This window comes from Amblyomma maculatum, chromosome 1 (assembly GCF_055883805.1).
Source record: "Amblyomma maculatum isolate TAMU_Amacu chromosome 1, ASM5588380v1, whole genome shotgun sequence".
NCBI classification, from domain to species: Eukaryota; Metazoa; Arthropoda; class Arachnida; order Ixodida; family Ixodidae; genus Amblyomma; species Amblyomma maculatum.
In genome coordinates this window covers 196,220,762-196,241,842 of record NC_139344.1, presented here as the reverse complement: position 1 = coordinate 196,241,842, position 21,081 = coordinate 196,220,762, and the positions used below count along the sequence as shown (strand labels likewise).

Here is a 21,081-nt window from a genome sequence, read left to right as displayed (position 1 = left end):
CTCTGCTAAAGATTTGAACTTACTGAGGGAGTGTGCACACCTGCTCACTGGTGCACTTTTGTGTAACACGGGGGTTTCACTGCCAGTTTCTTAAAACCAGTAGTACACAAAAGTTAAGGCGCGCTTGACATGCAGGGATTTATGTCAGATGGCAGTTGACTCCAGTCTGCAACTGGCCAGAGTAATACCCGAGTCAAAGGCAGTCTTTCAACTGCCCTATTCAACTGCCCTATCAGAGTGATTGTTCTGCAACCAACTGATGCAAATCTTCGCAGCCATAACTAGCAGATGCATTTCATGGCTGCTGCGTTGGTCCCAACTTTTCATGCATGGTTTGACAGTTGTGCACTGGTCTTTGGAAATGTCTGAGTATCATTTAATTGAACACTCTTCAATTAAATGGCTAAATGGGCCCTCTTCAAGAAGTTAAGATCTAATAGTTGCAAAAGCGTGTTAGAAGATAAGCAGACAAGGATAGGCACTATCATTAATCTAAAGTATTTTCAATTGTCAGCTTCATAGACTGCATGCTAAAAAACTGCCTGGTGGGATGCAAAATGCACTGGAACATTTATACATTATTCTTCTGTATGCCGAATGGTTGCTTTTGCACAGACATGCAGTGCAGTGGCAAGCCACTGGTGCTTGGTATCAGGCTAGAAAACAAATGACGATACCGTTTCCTTGAACATTTTTATCATTTGGTTTCATCATTTAGTTGGTTTGTGGGGTTTAACATCCCAAAGCAACTAAGGTTATGAGAGACGCCGTAGTGGAGGACTCCGGAAATTTCGACCACCTGAGGTTCTTTAACGTGCACTGACATCACACAACACACGGGCGCCTTGGTTTTATCATTTATCGTGGCTTTTTACCCATGGCATGAATAACTATTTAGTAAAAACAAACTTTTTTTCTTTGTTGAGGCAATTAAGAGTTAACACTGTTGCACCTTTTTATTCTGTGTTGTACAGTCAAATTTAACAGTGTGGCACTCCTGCAAGTTCCAATTAAGCTTGGGCGTTGATTTATAGCAATTTGTGGGATATGTGTTGTCTGTGAAAGCACTCGCCAAAAATTGCATAAACAAATGCGCAAAACTTTTCACTGCAGTTGCATGCACACGAAATGGGTTTAACTGAAGTTAATGTAGAAGTGCTTATACCCGCCGAAAGAAACTAACACCTCTATTTTAGGTTCTATGCGAAGTGACCATCACATGCAAGCTTGTAACCCAACACAAAAAGCAATATGGGAAGGCAAAGATACTTACCTGAAAGCCACTATTGTAAACTGTGCCCCGGCTGTTTCGAGGCACGGCAGTCTGGTACATCGATGTCTGAAAAAAAAAAAAAAAAGAGAGAAAGGAAAATGATATCAGAATTGTGTAGCCACAACACAGCGACACCCAAATGAGTAACACTTTCTGTTCACAAGAGAGGCCAAAAGAAGTCAATATTTACTGGGGGTGCAACGAGACGTTCATCTAGAATGTTTTCAATAGTCAGCTCCACAGAGCGCGTGCTGCGCAGGTCTTCAACAATGGTGTTCAATGGCATGCTTGGGAACATCTGCTGTACTTGGCGTGCCTGCACAACGATGACCAATGAAGTCAGGAGTCAGGTTATGGTCCTTTAGTGTTGTACTATTTCATTTAGAAAAGCAAATGAAAGGAATATATAGTACAACTCTCAGGTGTGCATCATGCTCAACTTATGAATGTTCTTTTGCTTCTTCGAGGAGACACACTGAAAAAAGCTAGCCGCTTCTCTAGCATGTCTCAACTATTTTCTAAATGCCTAGCATTTTATAAGGACTTTGTGAGCTGCACCTACTATCAAAGCTGAATAATAGACACTGCCATGAAAGCTCGTTAATTCGAGCCACGATAATTGAAATTTTAAGATAATTTGAACTACACTACCTGATCCGGCAAAGTACCACAGAGGAAAGTGTATAAAAAAAGCTCATTAATTCGAATGGGAGTCAGTTTTGCTATGGATAATTCGAACTACGCGCCACCACATCTGGGTGGCCTGGTTCCCAGTACATGGCCAAAGAAACGCCTCCACGATAGAGGCATAGTTAGGGACTGCATGGCCAAAGAAACGCCTCCACGATAGAGGCATAGTTAGGGACTGCACAAGTCCAAAACTGGGTCAGAAGATGAAACCAGGTAAAACCATGGAAGAATAAATAAAGCCTAAATGGTGACATGACCGGCGCGGTGGCCGTCGGCACCACAGGGTAGGAGTTGGCGGTTACAGCGGCGGCTGCCTGCTCTTCTCTTCCGCACAACCACCGAAAATATGAAGCTAAATACTCGTTCATTCGGAAATATAGATAAGTATTTCTGTTGGTGCGGTCCCAGCCAATGCCCATGAAAAGCTATGATGTCGGACTGGCAATAATACGGGTCTCCAAATAAAAAAAAAAATCATGTGGTAAATTTTTTATTTTTCTTTCTTTTGCGACACTTGTCCATTCCTCCACCCATCAGTCATCAACGAAAGCATGCGGTCAGGTGGTGGTGGTGGTGAAAACATTTAATATGGATATACTATATACAGAGAGTTGTCGAGTGTAGCGACCCGAAAAGTCACACTCTTACAGTCACTAGATGGGATCAACGTTACTAGAACAAACTCAGTTTCACAGCTCCACCAGGAGAGGTGTCTCAGGTGAGGGTCGCGTGAACTAACGGCGCAGCAGTCGACTCTTGCTCCTTGCCGGGTACGTCGTCTTCTACAGGCGGCACGGAAGCATAGAGCGGCCGGCATACACGTAGCTGTTACATGCTGCCGCTGCACTCTACACGGCTGCAGTGCAGTTATGACTACATTATGAGAGTTTTGGCTTCGGAGGCATGCATTACCTCAGAGAACGCGTTTGTGTGATGCGAAATTTAATGCCGTGAAACAAGTGCGACAGTGTTGTCGACTTGCTCGCCAGAACCAGCGTTCTAGTAACGTTGTCTACTCTTCGGCTTCATTTCTTTTTATTACGCGATATTGTGACGCGCAAGTCATTTTGTATTAAATTATGACATAGCCGTTCATTGTGCAGCGTTCAGCGTGCTGTCATGCAATTTTCCACTTCTGATTTAGCATCCACCTTCTTTTCTAGTTTCAGTCCAATTCGTGACAAGGATTCAAGCCGTCGACATGTGTGCCTCCAATTCTACGCCATTCACTGTAAACGTAGGGTGTGCACCGAGAAGATGCCGAGTCTTTACCCTAAAATCAAAAAGAAATAGACGTACACTTTGCCGACTACGTGTCAGCCTCTAGGTGCCTAAAATTGGCGGAATGAAGAGACAGCGTTAAAGGCGCTATCGCATCTTCTCTTAAGATGAAGCTTTCTGCTATATTTTTTTTTTAACATGAGGTCTCTTCATGCTGGCCTGCATGTTTTGCACCAGGGGCAACGATGCCTATTGAAACGACTACTTGAAAGTCCATCATTTGTTCGTGTCACTGATAGACTTCCTCGACATTTAAAAGTGGGCACAAACTCTGCACATAAAAGATAACTTACTTTGAAGTGAACAATTTCTGATCCACATTTAGAAAAAAAAAACTACATTCAAGTACTCTTGTGATACTTCGTGTAGCAAGGCTCTTTATTTTCTTGTTGGCACATATATTTCGAACGCAAAAGACATTATATACCGAAGTGAAAGCCCCCTAATAATCGCGCTGCCCCGTGTGTTTCGACAGCAATGCCAGTGGAGAACTTGCAAGATTTGAAGAGCCTATCAGTGTACATAGTGCAAATTGGACAGCTGAGCTACACAAATGAATTCTAATTTGGATAATTTTGAGTTCGTCGCAGTACCGGCAATTCGAACAAAATTTGAGTATTTTTGCAACGAGGAAATAGACGAACCATGAGGGCGAGGAATTCCGCTTGTTGAGAAGACTTTTGTCATTGCGCGGTTAATTGTCACGACAATGATATGTTGCGCATAAAATTCTCATATCATATGACTTGAACATTGATTGCATAAAAGCTCTTCTGAAGCCCTGTTTGCGCCCATCCTGTTTGCTTCTTGCTCTTCGTCCTAGGTTATTCATTATATCTCTTCTGAAGCATGTCAATGAAGCAAAATTGTGCACGGGGCTTCCAACTCTGAGCTAATGTGAAGAGAGGAGACATCATAAGAACTGCAGAGAAATTCGACAAGCAAGATCATAAAAATTAAAATATCTTCAAAATACTGAGCATGCGACGTAGAAGACGCATGCTGCGAGCTGCGGCAGCTGACAAGAAAAAGAAAAAATTAATGTATGAATAAAGCCTTTGTTTGATTGAAGGAATGACTCTCGGCTGCTGCTTGAGTAATTAGGGAGTTAGGAGGGATTAAAGTGTAGCTTCTCGCTTCAAGCTGTTTCTCGTTGTTATAAGATAAACATCTAAAGAGCTAGCAAGCAGAAAAGCGTATAAGGTTCTGAATGAGCTCAAGATATGCTACCAACCAAGCATATAAGCTTCTTAATGCATGTTTTGAAGTGCATTCGCTGCAAATATGGTTTTTGCTGTTGAAGCAATACAAAATCACATGCTAAAAGCAGAAGATGGTCAGAGGAAGTTAGGAACGCTAACGCTAATTTCCTACTAGACGCAAAAAAAATTATGCTGCAAACTCAAATATTTTCCAAAACAAGTATAACGTTTTCCTCTGAAATGCTTGTAACCGTGCAATGTTTGTCTATAATGATGAAGTCAAGTTCTGGTTGTTTGCTGCATTTCATTAGCATTCGACATTAGTGTTGTTGACAATATTGCATTTTTGTTCATTTTTTCTTGTTGCGCTAATAAATACCTCAAGCTCATGCAATTAACTTCTAACGTCCTTTCTGGTGCTGTAGATAGCTTGAATATAGTGTTTTAAGACTGCAGTCCAGTACTAGTTTGAAATTACATTAACTTCCCCTACAAGCTGCAGTAAAGTTATGTCGTTTTTCTTTTCTCTGTGTGTGTATATGTTTAAAGGCGGAGGAGAATCTCTCAAGGGCGAGACTCATGCGCCAGTTCAGTAATTTCCTTTCGCAGAATGGGCACACGCCCATTCTCATTGATTTCTCTTTTATTAAACTCATTAAATAACTCTTCACATCTGACATTGTTTTAGACGACAAAGGAATAGTTTTTTTTTTTCTTTTTACATTGCTATATACGGGAGTGCGAGAGTGCCGATCCGGAGCTATGTTCCAAGCCATACCTCGAAAATGAGACATTAAGAAAAGCACTATTTATTAGGCGACAAAGGAGGCCGTTTATTCGTAATCTGTGTTGGTGATGGTGATGACGGCTGTCCCATTTTTAACGGGTCGCCTCCGCCAGTCGGCGTGGCGGTTCACTATATCGTTTGACGCGAGTAGCCAGACTTCATGTACTGCATGAACAGGCTGCCCAGGCTAGCAGATTTCTGCATATAATGGTGGCAATCTGTGCAGCGCAGTAGTAAACGTGACACTCACTGCGTTACCTTCTAAAGTTAGAGTGCTCCTATGCACTGAAAATTTGACTAATTTGTTTGCATGACAGGATCTATGCCCTGAAAAAACATATTACAAAACACAGGCTAGGGAGTAAAGCAAAAAACAGTGCTTGTGAGCAAGCCGACGGCGCTCACACTTGTTTCACGGCATTAACAAGCGGATTTCGCACAACACAAACGCATTCTCCAAGGTAATGCATGGCTTCGAAGCCAAAGCTGTCGTAATTAGTTATAATTATACTGCAGCCACGTACAGTGCAATGGCAGCATGCAAAAGCTACGTGTGCGCTGGCTGCTCCATTCTTTCGCGCCGTGTGTAGCAGACGACACGCCCGGAAAGGAGCAAGAGTTGAGTACAGCGCCGCTAGTTCTCGCGATGGCCACCTGGGACACACTCCTCCACTGGGCGGTATGGGGAGCTGTGAAAATGAGTTTGTTCTAGTAACGTTGGGTGGGATGCCTAGACATGGTCAGCCGCGATTATGACACCAACTTTCAGCATCGTTCGCTTCAAAAGGCATTTCCTGCAATCACGCATCCCAATAATTGTGTGGCAGTGCATGGCGCCTGCCTCAAATGCCGCATGACAAAGTGAACAAACTTAAAATGAGGCTTGCACAACTTCACGAGCGCTGGCATTCTGCCAAATTACCCCCCGTTCCTACTAGACCTAATGTCGAAAGGTAAACACATTGTGATGTTATTGCTGTGCAGAATCTTAGCACACTGCCAAGAAATGCACTGTAGAATGCGACGGCGATGACGCGAAACAGAGTCGTGCTAATGACTAAGGCTTTCTTTTTTTTTTTTTTTTTCATATTCTCAATCGCAAAAGCACGTGTGGGGTAGGTTCATTATGCGAGGGGGTCGTTACGCAAATGAATACAGTAAATCCACCGTAATGCAAATGGTTCTTGTCAGTTTTTTTGACGCTATTAGATAGTTCGAATATCGAATAATTTTAACTTTTTTTCCAGCGCCATGAAGTTCCAATTAACAAGCTTTTATGTATTTTCCTGGACCTGGAGTCCTCCTGGAGTATAAATTATGCCAATAAGTTTTCTTTTTCATAGCTTGTATCCTGAAACATACTGAAGAATGTTTCACTGCATTTAGAGCTCTTCATTCTGAGCTGGGAAAGGTTGAACGTGGAGAGAAATATGAAACATCCAAAGCAAAGAAGAAAGTCACTAAAACATGTGCTTAAGTATGTTGGTTGCATTGTTAAGAGTTAATAAGTGCTTAAGAGTGTTTTGCCACTTGCTCTACATGCACGTGGATATTGCTTTTCTTTAATTCCATGGTAAGATGAGCTGATATTGACTCCAACCTTTTTGAGAGAATTTGACATAGCAGCGAAGGTCCTCAATGAAGTTTAGAAAGAGCTTTTTATGGCACTAAACCTCATTTCATGGATGCTGATTCAAATGTCAAATATATCAGACAAATATATTGCTGGGTCTCTGGATATGTGTCACATTTGAGATAAAAAGTACTCCCTCTCACAGGCCTGTATCCCATGACCAGAGACGATACTTCCTCGCAAGTCAGCAGATGAAGAGGCAACTCCATACTTACTGATCAAAAGGTGCCCATGTTACATCAAAATGGCCAAATCACTGAGTTTTCTGATAGGGCAGACATAGCTGTTACTACTACTACTGCTACTATCTAATTCCACAAACTCTGGAGGACCCCTCCGATATAGCTGTTATGCGAGAACGTAGCATAGAGCAGCATAAAAAAACCTCCTCTCACCATGTTGTCAAGCTGTGAAGTCTGCACCGGAGGTGATGGCTGCCCACCGAGAAGGTTGGTGTGCGTCACTTCTACAGAAAAACTGGGAAGCCAGCTCACATATCGTGAACCTAGAACAAAAGCACCTCTTGTAAACAAGCTGTGTCCACAAAAGGAGTGCTCAAAATGTGTGAAAGGAAAAACTAATGCTCTCCGTCACAAGTTTACCGTCAAAGTGGAAAAAGTGGTTTGTGGTGGCATTCTGCGGGCGAGGGGTGTCTTCTTGCCCTCCAAGTGCTCCAAGCAGCAAGGTGGCGTTACGACCCTCGTCCTGAAGGCTCTCTCCAGCCAAGGCTCCTGGCTCAGACAAGGACATTCGGCAGGTTGGGCATGAAGTGTCCTGCTCAAGCCATGATCGCAGACATGAGCTGCATAATCAAAGCATCAAGTTTGTCAATGAGTTTGAAGACAATATGAGCCATCAATCCCTTTTTACATGCTTCAAGTAGTAGAAGTAATTTGATAATGGTTCCTGAACTAGCACTGCTACCAAACATCCATATTTAAAGGGACACTGGCGAAATATCACTAAACTGATAGATTACTCACAGGGAATACTATAACGATTTTTATATGCAAAGCTGCATTCGTGACATTCTGATCCTGGTATGTGGCTTCACCTTCGTAACGCCAAAAGTAGTAATGACGTCCCCGATTTCCTTCCACATTTCCTGGGTATTACGCAGTTTTTATGACAGGTATCTCTGTTCAGCCTCTCTTAGTCAATTCAAGAAAAGGCATGAAAATGGACCTGACTGACCTGCTAATGATACAAATCCTCTATTACAATATTTATCAAGAGATAGCGCCACAATCCCAGTTTACTACACTCACGCTAAGAGGCCCATCCTGCATCTTCTGAATATCTTGAGGTGCCACTGTTTCGAAACCACATGGATGACCCCAAAAGCTTGAACTTGGTTTGAACTTCAAAAAATGTTGTCCATAATAGTAATTGAAGTGTTATTTCTTTTTAATTATTATCTGTGCCACACATCTAAGACATATCCTAGAAAATGCTATGTACAAGTACAAGACAGCACACAACAAAGTGCTCTACAATCTGTGCTTTTCCTTAGCAGCTGTGTCACATGAGGAAGCTCGCTTCAAAGGGCTACACTGCATGTGCGATTGAGTCTTCCCATCAATGAAAGCATGCAACAATAACCAAAGTGCTCAGATGGTACAAAAAAAAAAAAATACAAGAGGAGCAGTACAAATGGGTGGAACTATGAACAAAAAAGATTCAATGGTCCATATGTGAGAAATATTTAACAAACTAGGAGCAACAGTATGTGTTGGACAGGCTATGCAACGTGCCACATCCTAATGAAATGTTATAAGTCTATAACTAGCTTGCTGTCTGCACTGGCGCAGCTAAACTATGGTTTTCATGCTGTTGCCCATTCATGATGAATGGGCCAAACTGCACTTTGCATGATGACACCTAATATGCATGTTCTCTGGGACTGACAAGATCCTGTTTCGTGTGGTCGCTGTATACCCCTCCATTTGCATCATTCGTCTACACTGATCAGGCCCAACACAGCAACAAGTGACTGCTTTTAGATGCACCATGCATGTTGGCCACAGGTGCCATTCACACATCTGTAGTAAGTGGCGACTTCTGCAAACATGATGCCTCGCATTTGTCAAGATGCCACTTTTAGTAAGTGATGACAATGGCTGCACAATGTACCCATCAGAGTGAATCGTCATTGGCTACCAATGCTGTACATAATGAACATACCAAGCAATGTGCATGTGGCACAGCAAATGTGTGGAATACATTCCATCAGATTTGTAAAACCAATGCTAATGCCTAGGCATGCTGCCCAGTTTTCACAATCGGCTGGCAGGAAGGTACACCAAAAGCCACAAATTGTTCAATGATCACTGTTATGCATGCTGCTCAAGTGTACTTAAAATTCCAATACTTCATTTTGCTAGAGCCAAATATTGTGGTCCTTGGTTGCTGAACAGAAAAAATAAAAGTTTCCATCCCAACCTATCTTAGCACACCTTTGCACATCAAAACAATACATTCAAGTCTCATTAATTTGAAGTCACCGGGACTACGAAAAACCTTCGAATGAAGCAGATTTCCAGATTAACCGAACATGCCAAAAAATGCAACCCAAGAAAAAAAATATTTGTTGCAGGAACAGGCTACTTTTAATCGGCAAACTGTGGATTACTTAAAGTAATCAGAGATGCTGGTTTGGTGCATCCAGTAGTTCATGAATGCAAAAGGTCATGTTTTACAGCTGGTCAGATATGTGCAGCATCTGAAACTGCAGGTAACATTCAGTGATGTGATATAACTTCCCCGAGAGTGGGCACTCAGGAAGGAATGATGGCACTGTTGTTGCTGTCACTGTCATCACATATGGCAACAGCAACATCAGTCTCATCATTTTTGAAGTTCAAATACCTGGCGAAGCCAACTGCACCACTCTCTCCATCCTCTGCGCAGAGTGAATTGATGCGGTCGCAATAGTCTGCCCCTTCATCAGGTGCACATGGCGCACATTGACAATCAGCATTGGCATCGACTGTGCTCTCACTCAAAAAGCCAACATGGTCTAAACACTGCCAGATCAAAGTGGTGCTCATGCTTCCATGCATACACAATAAGCCATAAGCCCCTAGGAGGTCAATTGTGTACCCCTTCCAATTGTCATAACAAAGGAGCATGTGCTTAATTGAGCAGGTTGTGGGCAGCACCGTCCATAACCACGGCACACAACAAACACTGTGCAGGCAGGCATGACGCGCTCTCGTTTCAGGCGTGGAGGAAGAATGGGCGAATTGTAGTAGCAAATGGCACAGAACACGTGATGATGATGCGAGGAAGCTAAAATGGGGGGCGAGAGCGTGTGACAAAAAAAAAAAAAAAACAGTATGTCCACTACACTGCAATGAAGCACGTCTTCTGCTGTGCAGGTGTGCAGATCTGCGAGGTGTGCCGTGGACCCGTTTTTGTGCTGGGAGAAGGAAGGAGAGTACTACAATGGGGGCGCTTCGCTACGTGGAGTCGCCCCACTATTCCGAAGGGCCGTCATTTCACCGGGTTTTTAGTGAAATCGGGATCGAACACTGCCGCAGTGCATCCCAAATCTTCGAATTAACTGTGCTAGTGCAGGCCACCAGTTCGAAATATCCAGCCAATTTTACATTGGAAAATATGAGGCTGCAGAACACCTATAAATTATTCAGGATTCCGAATTAACGGAGTTCAAATTACCAAGGTTTTACTGTATATTGAAATAGTATTCTGCAGCACCTTTTGAAACCAATCAATTTGTCCTAGTATAAAATGTGCTACATAAAGACAGCGGATGCTTACTTGTGAAAGAGATGGCCACAGGGAAGTTTCCTCGCAGATTCCATGTGGTCCCAACATATGGCACAATCATCACTATTTTTTTCCAGTTCATCCGCAGTAGCCATTGGATAGCTGAAAATGTCAGTTAACATTTTGAATCTCTTATCAGCAATACCTCGAACAAAATATGCAGAGGTGTGATAAGAACATAAACTGTATTAATATAGATGGCATAGACAGCTTATGCAGCATACCATCAGTAGGCGGCTGTTTCTCACTAACAAAAAATTGCATGTTGCCAAATCAAGAAAGACCTGCTGAGCAGGCTTCAACTTCCTGCTACTGAAGCTGATCACACTCTGCAGCTTTTCAGCTCACAACAAATACTGACTCAATGAACATAAACAAGGATGAAGTATGCAGATACCATGATATTTTCAAGCGAATTAACCAAGAAAGTAGGCAAAAAAAAACCAAAAAAACACTGGATTATTTTCTGCAGACAACCTTGTCATAGTGCCGATAACAGAAAACATTAACCTGCAAATTAAATATGCATATCTTGCATGTTGACAAAGGGCAAAAATGTTCTTGGTGGGTTGGCCACAATATGAACAAAGATATGACAATGCAATGCTCATACCAATGGCTATGGTAACTAACAGAGAACAGAAATAAGTCCCACGCTTTAATTCAAAAAGACAGCAAAATAATGGATGGACAAATTACTTTAAAAGACGCAAAGCACGGTCAGTAGTCAATAAATCACCAAATCTTGCTGGTAGGCATTAATCTATTACATTGAATGCCCAATTCTATAGTGCTACTTCGAGCAAGCTACAATACACTTGCCCACTAAACGTGAGAAAGTGACAAAAAAGAAAACAGCTATTTGTCAGTCCTCTCTTGTAATAAGTAAGCTATGGGACATCTCCATGAACATGAGGAGTTATGCTCAGTCTTTCACATATGATACCCAATCGAAGCTTTTTTCTATGAGCACTCAGAGCATAGTTCCTTTCTCCAAGGCTGCAATTTTTGAACGAGGACAATCTTCATGCCATATAACAATAAGCTTTGAGGTATAAAATAGATCAGCATTAATCCTGTGCAGGCAGAAAAAGTTGTACCCAAGCTGTAAGGCTAGTTCAAATAGAGATCAACTTAGACAAAAAAAATTAACTTTTGCATTCACTTTTGGGTTGCTTCAGGTGACTGAAGGCTAAAAAAAGAGGTACCTGTAATGTTTAAATATGCTGGTTGAATGACTATGGTTCCTGGCTATGCTGAACTTGGCCGGAATGAAATGCAATAAGTTTGTTCGATTCAGAACTGGTTCTTGGCACCAATTCTGAAAAAGTTCCGTCAGAGCCAGTCAGGTGCCAGCGAGATGCAGTTCCAGTTCTGTGGTTCAGGTGCAGCGCGTCAACAGTGGTGCGGCATTTTTCAATCAAGCCTTGTCATCTGCTCGCCAGTTCCCAATGGCAGCAAGTTGTAAGTTCTCGCAACACGTCTATTTTCGTGTCTTGCGAGGTCATGAATGACAACCCCCACCGAAGTCATTTTTAAGGAATTTCTGGAGTCCTTCCATAGTGAAGATGAGGGATCCAACTCCATACTTCCCTTCGCGACTGCATAATTATTGCATAGTGGTTCAGACCGAGACCGACTGGTTCCAACAGACTGCAATTAACTGAATTTCCGTACAATTGAAGTGCCGTTGCTAGATATTTCAGCTTTGAACTAAGGAGGCTATTCAGTTATCACAAGAGACCTTAGAGGAACTCGCCATTTTCACAGAGAATGACGCCGGTTCCGTTGGCAACAAGGAAAAACGTCCCAAGTGGACCATCAATGTTTACAAGCGTCTCATCGGCAGTGCACGCCGTCTGCTAGCACCGTCAACACACGCACAACTTTTCAGCACCTCCTCCTCGGAGGGTGCAGCGGTTCTTTGCACTAGAGCGGCACCCCCCCTGCACCAAAATCAATTACAAAGAGTGGTGCAGGGGGCGCTGTGAATCGAGCGCTTTGGTGCAGCGCACCATGAACTGGTTCTAGCAGTGCAGAGAACTGAACACAGCTAATAGTGCATGCAAAATCAATAACGTTTATAAAAATAAAATATTACCCTCTACTGGCATGTCTAGACAAAGAAAAAAAGAACATGTTTACCCAATGGCAAGCGTAGCATAGGCATAGCATAGGCCTACGTCGTAGTATATTGGTCTCCCCTCAACTACAGCTACGTTTACACAAAGTGATTTAGGCACTTAACATTTATGAGCAAACAATCCAGTTCTCCACACTCAATGACTTATTACAACAATGGTACATAAGCAACACTGCTAATTCCGCAATGGTGTGCAACATTCATGGCATCTAGCCAGTAAGTCTAATTTTCCTCACAAGTGCTTCCTCATGCCCCAACTTACTTGGCTTCCATGTGCTTCACGACTCTCAGGTAGTTCTTGTGTTTTTTAACACGCCGCTGAATTTCATAGAAGAGGTATCGCAGCTGCATCAGGATCACCAAGCTGGCCATTGAAAGGAATATGTTTCCCCAGAGCTAAGAAAGAAACAACGACAGCAAAAATAAAAAGTGGACAGGTTATTTGCTCTGTTTGCAAATGAGGAGTAGGAAGCATGTCAGCAAGAATTCTTCGCTTCTTACTCAGTCAGATATTAGTTACCATTTCACAGATTTTTTACTTGATGCAACAGTGCTTTAAAATGATTTCTAGCTGCAAAATATATATATATACTAAGGCCAACTGCTTTTACCTGGAAGGAGGACTAATAAACAAGGCACATGACAAGTAACACTGGGGCCGTTCAATTGCCAAGGCTGGTGTGTAAGCTGCACCACAGCCTCCTATACTATCCATGCCTCGTCACAGGCGCCGAGATCAAAGGATGCCGACCATCGCGTTCAAGGCCACAATGGAAGAATATTCTTCCGTCAGTGGGCCCGCGCTACAGTGAGATAGTGGCCACTAGTGTGTGCCACTAGCCACTAGCAGCAACATTTTTTTAGGGTGCGATGATGATGATGGACTGATATTTTATGACACAAGGGCATCTGGGCCATTTTATAGGCTGCGATGCTTCTGCCGATTCTGCTGGCATTCCTACAGGGAAGTGGCACGCGGAATGAAATTTCATGGCCTCTGTGAGCAGTAAAGCTCTGCAACATACAGATATTATGCCCATTTTATTTTTATTAAACCATCCATCGAGTCGCAGGCAGAAGCTTTCATGCCGCTAACTGTCCAAATAGCCTAATTTCCGAATGCAGGCATGTTGTCTGCTCGAGCAGCTATGGACATGACACCAATGGAGCCTCCTGCGGTAGGTTGCCTCATCTCCGTTAAATAACATTTTGTCGCCAACACTGATTCCTGGTTGTATGCTTGACAGCTAGCTGAGGAATGGATGGTAGGGGTGTGCAAATAGTACTTCTTCCAAACTGAATCGAATACGAATAATGTAACTAAAACCAAATTGAACATACTCTGCAAGTTACGTTCCTATCATTTGTACACTGGTTATGAAACATGAAATTTTATTCAAAATGCTATTTGATATATAGTTCACAACAATGCACAGCTGTGTCAACCTTGACTATAGGTCAGATCAAGCCAAAACCTTAAAAAACAAAAAGATTGTGCAGTGCCATAACCAGTAATCAGAAGAAATTAGTGCTCAGTAAAGTCAAGCAGAGTTGGCACGGTATAATAAAATTACTAGATGCAGCTTGGCTAGATGTACACCCTGGCACTACTGTAACGTACAACTAGAAATTGAGTACTGTCAACATAGCATCAGCTGAACAACATCTCTATCAAGTATGAGAATATAAGAAAAGACTTTCTCAGGCTAGCCAAAAAAATTTTTTAATATGCTTGACTAGATTAAGGCACCAGCACTGCTGGGAAATTTAGATACAAGACTAGATTAACATGCAGTTATTAAACAGTTAATGACTAGGAATGAAACTTGTAACAGCATGAGATCATTCACAAAGGTAAAAATTGATACCACAAAAGGCGATATATTAAAAGTACAGTGCAGAACCAGTGAAACAAAGCGCATTTCAAAACATTTTAAATGACTATGTGAAAGCCCAGGCATGTTCCGATAGCAGCACAGTATGTAAAAAGAATGCTTTAACTATGGGAACAAAACAAAGGCAGTCCTGAGACTCAATGTAACAAGGGTTATTCATTCTGGACTATAAAACTGCACAGCAGGTTTGTTGAGAAATGTCATGAACCGAGTTCTTTCGTGCCAGTTATTCAAAAAGTATTCAAAAATTATTCGACATTTTACGAAAATAGTCGAACAGTTTCAAAAATTTTTAATTTCCACTATATGATTCGTTTAACAAATCGAATATGAGGATATTTAATTCAACATTTGAGAATTTCGGATATTCGCACTGGCAACGTCCAAGGACCGACTCACACATTTCCTTCGATTGCAACTCCAGACTGGTACCTTGATCAATTGTCTTGAATATTTTACGGCATATTATATAATATATATTATAATACATATTATAATATATTATAATATGGTATAATATATTTTAGAATATATTTGTATGGCAAGACCAGCATAATTATGCGTTGCAGGTTGTCACGCTGCGGTGCTCCTGAAGACTGAATTTGGAGCACAGGTCTATAAAGGAACATTGTTCCAACCGAAACGAATCGTTTAAAGTACACCAATATCATGTATGAATCAAAACAAAGCGCCTGTACGAGGCGCGCCTTAGAAACGCCCGCGAAAAGAATGACAGAAAAATGCCCCTAGTAATGGTGCTGCCTCCAGCGGTCACAATTGGTAAATGTTAAATTAACTGGCGTGCCTCGTGGCTCTGTTGGATCGCCATCACCGCGCCTTAGGGAGCCCGAGTGAGTGGGTGGGAGGTTCATGTTGGAGCACCACTTACGGCGAGCTCCAAAACTAGGTGCTTCAAAGCATTGATAAGATTTCCCGAAACGGGGCACTGGCATTGGAAGGCTTGCTTTTGCGTGCGGGCAGTCCTCCTCTTTCGGACTCATCTACTAAGTGCTTGTCCATGGCCTGCCACGAGGAGAGCAGAGGAGCGCGCTCTCGACACGACCAGCCGCACATGCATCTGAGTGGTAAGTCTAGCTCTAGCCCGCAGCCTCTTGTGTGCCAGTATCTATGCCCTTTCAGCAGCTATACTAATACATTTCGGTACATGTGTGTGGAATTAAATGAAGACGACCCTCTGTGGCTTGTCTCTTACATCATTTCTGACGTTCTATATGCCGTGCGTTAAAGTGTGGCTAAGCTTGCGTTGTAAGCTTGTATACACCCAGTAGTGTGCATGCATCACACTTGACTTAAGGAGCTTATTGGCTTTCAAATAATGTGACATCCTGATCAGCACAGCTATTAGGCTATTGAAGTAACGTGTGCACACAGTGCTGTATAAACCTTCAACATACGCGGGAACGTTAGCATATTTGCGGAAAGCTATCAGCTCTGCTCAATAAATTTTTATACACTGTACATACGGCTCTTCAATCACTTTGTTGTTGTTTTTTTCCAAGCCCACGTTTTCACCTTTTGTTTCTGCTCTTTTACCTAATTTTGTGCATTGCCATAGTAAAAACATATTCTTTTACATGTGTATACATGCATTTGCTTGCGCTCGTGCAGTACTATTCCACCCCCTTAAAGCACGCAAATGCTGGGACATAACAGGTTGCAATGGTTGCCACTAGGATTGCCACGTAATATTACGCAGGGTGAATGAAGCGGGAGCCTTGTGGTGAGAGCGGCTCATTGCCGAAATGCGCATCATCACACAGAACCTCTAGTTTTGGTGTGTCACAAGAAGCGGCGACAACCTGAGCTTTTAGATAACAATGTTGAACGGCCCCACGGAGCAGTCAACCGGGCATGGAAAATATAGGAGGCTATGGCTACCACTCTACTTTTACTAAAACATTATAAATGATTACTTCTGTGCTCAGTATTCACACAGCAAATGCCATATTTTATTCAGCCCCTTGTTAGGCCTAGCCTCATAGAACACCAGTGTCAAGTATGCTTGAACAAGGCAAAATGATTTGTACAAATGCTCCAAACTGCTGAGAAAATAAGCAAACGCTAGGGAATGAAGCACTAACCATTGTTACCACACCGCTAACCACTGTTACTACATCACAGTGAGAAAATGAGCACCCATAATCCAGGGTCAGGTTTATGGGTGCTTCTGGGACGAGTCCCTCGCATTTCCCTTGCATATATCTACCCCTGAGCAGTTCACACTGTAGTACTGAGCTGTAAAAGTTTAGCGAATAACGTAAATCCAAATAAATAATTTTACACAGCAAAATTTTATTACGATTCAGTGTAGGTGTGTTCTGTCGAGGTTGTGCTTACTATCCTGCATATTTGCTCACTCTAGCTGACTTCGGCTCTGAACGTTGTAGTAACCATCATTTCATAGGTGAATGTAACTGCATGGAACAAAGCCTGGTCGCAAAGGTACATTTGTGCACAGTGTACAGCTATGGTTACAATCACAGAGTTAGGCAAATACGATGGCTGCAAATGTGTTCTGGTTGAGAGCAGTTTGCTTTGCTCAGAAAAAATTTCGCCCCTTTCTTGTACTAAATGTTGAAGGAGAGAACAAAGACAACATTGCATATGTGAAAAAAAAACAACAGGTTCTGCATAAAATTGCTGCTCACAACTAAAACGGTATGGTAAAGCCTCAATATAGAAAAAGCTGAAATGGTGCAAGGAAATGATATTGCCAGAACGATCACTTTGACACAGGGATTATGATCGGCAGCAAAATAGCTTAGAAGAGGTAGTGCAATATTTGAAAATGTTTCACAATATTCTTGCGATTTGCACCTCATTACCATTATGCGACTGCCTAGTTATTTGGCTGGGAATAAAAGCAGAACAGAACATTTGCAGGTCGAGCATTATCTGCAAAGGCTAAATAACTAACTGAAATCCCATAATATACTTCCTGGGACCTTTTAGGTTTGATGATGATGGCTTAAGAGGGCCTCTAAAAGTACAAGCAAAAGCTAGCATCCAGTAACAGCCATTATCCATGTCCCAGATATTTTAGGTGGAACATACAATCCTTTTAGCATTCCTTCTCAGGCTGGCTAACCTGCTTCCGTGCCACTTTTAAGTGCACACGTGCCATGTGCTCAGGCTTGCTTGACACCCAATCTATCTCAGTTACAGCAATGAGCAAAAATGCTACAACCATGAAACAAGATGCTCATCTGAGATGCCGTGCCTTTTAACCTTACACACTTGCTTCATCTACAGCAAGCTTTCATTGAACAGCTGTTAATGCAGCTGTAGAACTAGAGTTGTGGTAACAACTGTACAGTACCATTGTATCAACTGTCCAATGAAAAAGACTGGTACCCAAAAGAAAAAAAAAAAGTCCTCAGCTTGAGTTATCCATACTAACGGGGCACGACCGCACTAAAACCTTTTTTTTTTTTTAACTAACTAGCCAGCAAGATATGCAGGAAAAGAAAAGGCACCAACCAGCATGTGGAGATCATGACAAAAGTCGATGGCAAGTGCCGTCAGCTCAAAGCAGAGCTCAGCATAATACACATACGCAGCACGATTTTCCCAGACTTTGTCACAGTGGATATCCCACAGGTGGATGCCATACCTGTAGTGAGATTAAGAAAACGATAAGCAATTTCGACTGCCACAAACCCACACCTCATTAGTAAGCCAAACAAAAAGCATTCAGCCTTGTCTGACATCAGCCCGTCAAAATCAAAAAGCTTATCCAACACTCTGCCTCCAGTGATAAAGCAGCTACCACAGGTACCGACTACAGCTACCTTTTACATCTGTGACAGCTAAAAACCCAAGATGAGTGTCTTGCAAGCACACCAACACTAGCCAAGCTATATGTGAGTACAGACACTATGAATGCAGTATTTCCCAGTAAATTTGGTTGGAAGAACACATGAGACTGGTACAAAGCAAGCTCAAACCATGTCACACAATACCTAAAGCCCCAGTACGAAAGAGCATGGCTTCCCCCCCCCCCCCCCCCCCCAATTGTTGCAGGAAAAACATAGTCAATCTTAATTCAACATTTTACCCAAGTATTTACAGCACAATTTACAATACAACAAAATTTTACATTACCCATCAAGTTATAGCATCAGCCAAACGCATATTCAGTAATAACTACAGGTGCAGTTCATGTATTATGGTTGTTATTGCAATATGAGGGAAGTTTTGAAACAAAATTGCCATCATCACAAGCGGTGCAACAAGCTAGTTTAGGCAAAATGGTTGAACTATGACAGCAAAAATTACAATCGTTTTGATTAAAATTTTAAATATTAATATGGTCAAGTTGTGAACCTTTTTATAGCACACCCCTTCCCAACTATCCACTGAACTGCTCCTGTCATTCCCCCTCACCCATTTCCTAGTTTCATAAATTTAAGAACCACGGTATCGATAGGCATAAAATCCAACTTGCTAACACTTACTGCAGAGAAAAACTGCAGAAAGTGCTATACATTTTTCATCTGACATTGTAACAACCCCAGTAGTACAAGTGGAAAAACATGTTTACTATCAACATAAATATAAATCTCCAATTCATTTACAGTTATCAAGGACACACTCTTGTTGCCTCACTGGTTACAAAGGTTGCAATAAAGAAAACAATATTAGGGTACATACCTGACTATCACATACAATGTACGTACTGTGACAAGAGAGCACTGCAAAGAAAATAAAAAATGCTGCTTGCATCATTGCTCACATATTTCAACAGGAAAAATACCTGCACCAAAAAAAACTGCATGGTCTAAGGCTATATTGTTTGATTCCACTAGGTGGGATCAGCACGAAAGACCAGATATAGATGTCATCGGGAGCAGGTTAGAAGACTATGCCCTATCTAGATTGTTCTCTGCCCAATTGTTAAATATGAACTCTCCAAGTAGAACCCGGGCCACGTTTTCTATGCCCTGCGATAGAGAATGATTTTACTTTGTAGCAGCACTTCGCACTTTTGCCAGCTCTTCGTATGATGGCGTTGAACAAAACAATCTGTTTTGTGCAACACCATCATACAAAGGGATGGCAAAGTGTAAGGTACTGCTACACACTAAAATCTTTCACTGTCGTAGAGCACTGAATGAGAACAGGGCCCAGGTATTTAGCTGAAGGACTCATTACTGCAGACCACACTGGACAGAAGTATGACAGAGCACAGGAAACAAAGCATGCTTCTAAAAAGATGTACGAATATATTGACAGCCCTAAGAAAATGTAAAGGTATAAAACGATCACCATGTAGAATTTACTTATTTCTAATAAATCCCATTTAATTCCTTCTTTAATGTTAGGTTTCGGCCTCTGCAGCTGACCAGTGGCCATAACGTCACAGGCAAGCTGAGACAACACTGCCCGCATGAGGCACATAAGTGCGCAATACAATCACAGCTTTGTCACATCAATCTATTTCAGCTTTCTGCCAATCTGCCTCAAGAGTCGGCAGGACTACAAATAAACAAGAAGCTACTACATTACTGTTTTTGTGTCTTAGGTGGCCTCAATGCCCCAACTCGTCTGACGTCATGGGCACCTGTCGACCGTTGAAACCAAAACTGCAACATTAGGTTCAAGCAAATTCCATGAGCAGTGTGTCTAGCAAGCTGCTCTTTAGAAATTCCCTGACTTTTCTTTTGCTCTCCCTGACTATTCCAGTCAAAATTCCCAGGCCATTTTAAGAAGTGGGAAGACATTGTGGTTGATGCTAATGGCGCGCGCGCACACACACACACACACACACACACACACACACACACACACACACACACACACACACACACACACACACACACACACACACACACACACACACACACACACACACACACACACGCACGCACGCACACACGCACGCACGCACGCACGCACGCACGCACGCACACACACACACACAAAGAAAAAAAAAAGAAAAATTACTGAAACTCTTAACACTGCAATAAAAATAAGATTGATGTGGTCAGAGAACAAGCTCTTCAAATCAGTTTTGAGACCACACTAGGGTAGCATGGTGCCTGAAATGCTGAAAGAGTGTACGAAATCCCCAAACTTACTAAGAAGAGTGGCAACCAGAACCAATCAGTACACACAGTGCTCACTTCACGGCCAACAAGACAGCTAGACCGGACAAGATGTCCCACCTTATGCACATTAGCAGCGAATAGATGTCATGCAAGCATGAATCGACAATGTGCTGGGCACATGACACCATCAAAATTCATGGAAGACCATTTTATTATTTCAGCCCATTCTTTGTCGTGACAACCACATTTTTGGCAGTATCCCTGACAATCCACTAATTTTTCCAGGTACACGAAACTTCCTTGACAATTTAAGA

The 21,081-nt window shown here is 42.2% G+C and overlaps 1 protein-coding gene across 4 annotated transcripts in view; it reads right to left on the bottom strand.

The window, feature by feature from the left end:
- LOC146205328 (E3 ubiquitin-protein ligase AMFR-like) overlaps positions 1-21,081 on the bottom strand; it is a 92,182-nt gene that overhangs the window by 6,108 nt on the left and 64,993 nt on the right. For all 4 annotated transcript variants that reach the window (XM_084589965.1, XM_084589966.1, XM_084589967.1 and 1 more), the window contains 8 exons: positions 19,371-19,411; positions 18,198-18,330; positions 13,064-13,197; positions 10,650-10,760; positions 7,469-7,668; positions 7,262-7,371; positions 1,464-1,589; positions 1,274-1,339 (listed from right to left, as the gene is read on the bottom strand). In XM_084589965.1, coding sequence (XP_084446091.1) covers positions 1,274-1,339; positions 1,464-1,589; positions 7,262-7,371; positions 7,469-7,668; positions 10,650-10,760; positions 13,064-13,197; positions 18,198-18,330; positions 19,371-19,411 — 921 coding nt within the window. The remainder of the gene's footprint in view (positions 1-1,273; positions 1,340-1,463; positions 1,590-7,261; positions 7,372-7,468; positions 7,669-10,649; positions 10,761-13,063; positions 13,198-18,197; positions 18,331-19,370; positions 19,412-21,081) is intronic.